Below are 3,936 nucleotides of genomic sequence, written 5' to 3'. Positions count from 1 at the left end.
AATTGTATTTCTGTCTTTTACCTTGCTTATTGGATTAGTCAAGATTGATATTTTATTATAAGAAATGTTAAATAATAAAATAGTGAGATCTTAGTTTTTTTTAGTAGGCCATTTGATGAATAAACTCGGAAGGATGGAAACCAAGAAGATCTAACACTTAACTTTTCATTAAACAATAAGGATGAAACACAAGAAGAGTAAACGAAAACTTGTTAACTCAGCACTTGAACCTTTCATTAAGCAATCGACACTCAATGAAATTTTGAGCACAGAACACTGGACAAGTAACTATATTTTCCACAATTTGAAATGATATACTGTTCACCACCTATAATACATCTTTCAAGCTCTTTCCACAAAAATATAAACTAACAGAAAAAGAAGCAAAAAGACTTCTCAACCTCCCAAATTCCCGCACAAGAAAAAAGAATCAGAAAAAAAAAAGATAAAGTTTTCAGTATCTTCTTAATGAATGAATCTTAACTCCAGCCATAGTCTTGCGTTTCATGTATAAGAATCCAAGAGAGGTGCTCTTGGCTCCTCTTCTGATTTGCTATATCTGAAGTATAGGACCAGTTGTATGATGCCAAGAATTGCTCCTATCCCATTTGGTACCTGACCAAATTCAGAAGAAAACATTCATTCAGCAAATGAAACATAATAACATCAACAACGATGACCATCACCACGAAACTCAAACACCATTGTGGAATTGGTGCAATCTTTCAAAGGGTATTTCTTGCTTTCTGGTGTTCCTTGTTTTCTGGAGGGTGGGTGAAGAGGTGTATGGCCTGACCCGAACCCTGGCACCCTTCGCCCAAGCCCCCGATGTGAAAAAGTAAAATAATAAATAACAATAGCGCCAACTTCCCTGCACCAGCACCAACACATTGGCCAATGTAGTAGGAAGTAAAAGCAGTTAAGCAGAAAGCTAACAGACCATTGGGCATTTCCTAGAAGGTATAGAACATTAATTTAGCCAATTTTCAGCGTTCATGTTTTTTCAATTAAATATAGTTACTAGAATAAATTTTCACCTTTCATGAATAGGTAGTTGGGAAGAACTTTCAAGCTCATACTTCCTATAATTTATCTCCAGAAACAACAAGAAAAATTTCAAAAGTAATAAAATTTTAACGATGCTGTCATCTTTGAATCAAAGCCATGCTACATATTAGGTGATATAAATAGGACTGGAATGGAAGTTAAAGAGAAGGAAATCCGCCCGAAGAACGGACGGTTTACTTACAGAGATGAATGGATCATTCTTGAACATTCCATAGGCAAAGAAAGAAACGCTCATGAGAAAAGTTGCAAGTGATAGATAAAACGGCATGTACTCCACGCTCTTTGTCTTGATCACCAAATTCTGCCCAAAAAATTGTTTCTTAAACCAATCAGTCTAACGAATGGCGCCTTTACCATCTTAGGCTATAGTACTTTCTTCATGAAAACTTACAATAATGAATAGTGGAGAAGCAAACATGGAAATCAGAGAAATGACGGATAAATATCCAACGAAAGTTTGTCGACTAGGAGGCTCAAACAGATATATGCTGATGGCAATTATAGCAGCAAATACAGCAAAAACGCCAAGCAGCAACCCCAGCATTTTCAACTGGATTGAACATGTAATGATATAAGCATAAGATCAGTTTCCATCTGAAACTTTAGCAAAATTCGCTATGTAAGAACTAAGAATGACCTTCTTTGACCGCTCCGCATTAATGATGAAGATGGTGATATATACCAGCTGGAACACTGCTCCAATTGAATTGACAGTGAAAACCAATATAATACCAGGAGATACAATTGGTGTCCCATACCAGAGGCATATTAAGCAATTAATGAGCGCATAGATATAAGGTAATCCAGAAAACTGTTCTGTAGATTTGCTTCTAATGATTCTTCTGAACGTTGGTCTGAAAAAGGAGGGGATGCCATCAACTTCAATGCAACATATGAATCGCTTGTAAAACATTGTCACTGTTCAAAGATTTAGGATACTTACATTGGTGACACGAATAAGACGAACGCGAAGAGGTTCCCTGTGTTACACATTAACCAAATATTTGGTTAGAAAGTGTAAACTTTTTACAATTTAGCTGATGCTTTAGGGAAATTCTAGTGTTATGATTGTCAGATTGAATAAAATCTTCATTGCTGGAATGATTTAGTCGATCGGATAAAAGAAAAGGAATGAGAAGGACAAGAGAGGAAATGATTAGTAAGAAGAGAGTAAGCTGATCTATTCTTCTTTCCTTTCCTTTCTGTTCCTTTTCTATCAATTACAAGATCTTTCTTCAGACCAATCAAACCCTGAGGAGGGCTTCAAAAGGTAAATATATTAGAAGATAAAGATTTTGGTCCCTTCTTAGAGCCACTTTTGGGAACTTTTGAAGTCATACTTCTAAAACTAAAGCCTTAAGGAGAAATTAGTCTGACTTTTAGTAACTAATCGGATATTCATTAATATGATGCCACTCCAATTTAGTTATTGCTATAAATGCTATCCTCAAATGACATAACAGATGGACTTAAATGATATCTTTGAATCTAATAGGAAGATATTCCGAGCAGTTATTCATCTTTAGAGTCCATATCCAGAAATTGATGGCAAATTTTTACATTCAAACAGAGAAAAGAACAAAACAATCTTTCCACCCAATTAATACAACCTCCCTCTCCCCTAAAAGAAACAACCAAAAAAAGAAAGGAATAAAGAAAAGGAACCAACTTTCTAAACAAAAAATCCTCATTAACACAAAAAGATAAATGAGGTTTAAACAGATATTCTCCAATGATGTGCCAAAAACTAGTCAAATTAGAAGAAAAAGATGGAACCTTTACAAATAAAAAATACCCAAAAAGAAAGAAGAAGAAAGTTCAACTATTCCTGTCCACAAAAGTTTCTTCACTTTAAATAAAGAAAAAAAGGTTGTAAGGAACACGAAAGCAGCAGATCAGTAACAGGCACAAGAAAATTAAATGGTTGGATTTGGGGTGAGGAAGAAGATTACCTGCAATCCCAGCTGCAAAACTGCAGATTGAGTAAACTGAGTGCAATTCACCTACTAGTGACATTCTCTCTTTGTTCATTCAGCTCAAAAAAGATACTTAGATTTTTTGAAACATATGACAGAAGAAAATCTCAATTTGTGTTTCTCCTCCTAAGTTGGAAAAAAAAAAAGTAGCTCAGAGAGATTTAGGATATATACTACTACTACTGTAGTTCTGTGACAGCATTTGTCAAGTTGGAAATGGTTATTATGAATGTAATGCCAAATTGCATAAATAAATAAAGATACATATAGTATACTCCTAGCTGTCTTTTAATGGTGGGACCAGCCGTAGAATATAATTTTTGCTCATGCCTATATTTTATTTCCCCCACTGCGCCAGAAAAAGAAAATAAGAGAACTACTACTTTTTATTATAACAAAATAGTGTATGATGCTAAAAAGAAACAAAGTGGGCGGTTGGACATAAGAATTTTAAATTATTTTTTTTAAAAAAAAGTGAAAAAAATTTCAAGTGAAAATAGTATTTAAAAATTAAAGTTGTGTTTGGACATGAATATAATTTTGGATTGTTTTTAAAATTTTATGAGTGATCTGAGTGAAAATTTTTAAAAAATAATTTTTTGGAGTTTTCAAATTTTCGAAAAATTCTAAAATTCATTTTCAAGTGAAAATTGAAAATTTTATGGCCAAAAATTAATTTCGAAAAAAGTGAATCTTTTTCGAAAAGTGAAAAAATTCTTATGTCCAAACGGGCTCAAAATATTGATGATTTACAACAACAAAAATAATATAATGTACCCCTCGGCGACTGAATTGGTTGAGCGGGGAACATCCCTAATGGAAGGTCTGGGGTTTGAAACCTAATTGCATAACTCCTCGGTCGAGTTCATCACACATAACTCCTAGTGCAATT

The 3,936-nt window shown here is 33.9% G+C and overlaps 1 protein-coding gene across 1 annotated transcript; it reads right to left on the bottom strand.

The window, feature by feature from the left end:
• Nucleotides 1-277: 277 nt before the first annotated feature.
• LOC104234616 (bidirectional sugar transporter SWEET2a-like) lies at nt 278-3,275 on the bottom strand. The gene is made up of 6 exons (XM_009788213.2): nt 3,021-3,275; nt 2,012-2,048; nt 1,706-1,922; nt 1,460-1,618; nt 1,250-1,369; nt 278-615 (listed from the first exon to the last, which is right to left on the bottom strand). Exons 1-6 carry the CDS (start codon nt 3,097-3,099, stop codon nt 505-507), a joined length of 723 nt encoding a protein of 240 aa, XP_009786515.1. The 5' UTR covers nt 3,100-3,275; the 3' UTR covers nt 278-504.
• Between the last annotated feature and the right edge of the window lie 661 nt (nt 3,276-3,936).

The sequence above is a fragment of the Nicotiana sylvestris genome, chromosome 2 (assembly GCF_000393655.2).
Source record: "Nicotiana sylvestris chromosome 2, ASM39365v2, whole genome shotgun sequence".
Lineage (NCBI taxonomy): Eukaryota > Viridiplantae > Streptophyta > Magnoliopsida > Solanales > Solanaceae > Nicotiana > Nicotiana sylvestris.
Note: the sequence above shows the minus strand (reverse complement) of the source record. Positions and strands in the feature narration are given on the sequence as shown.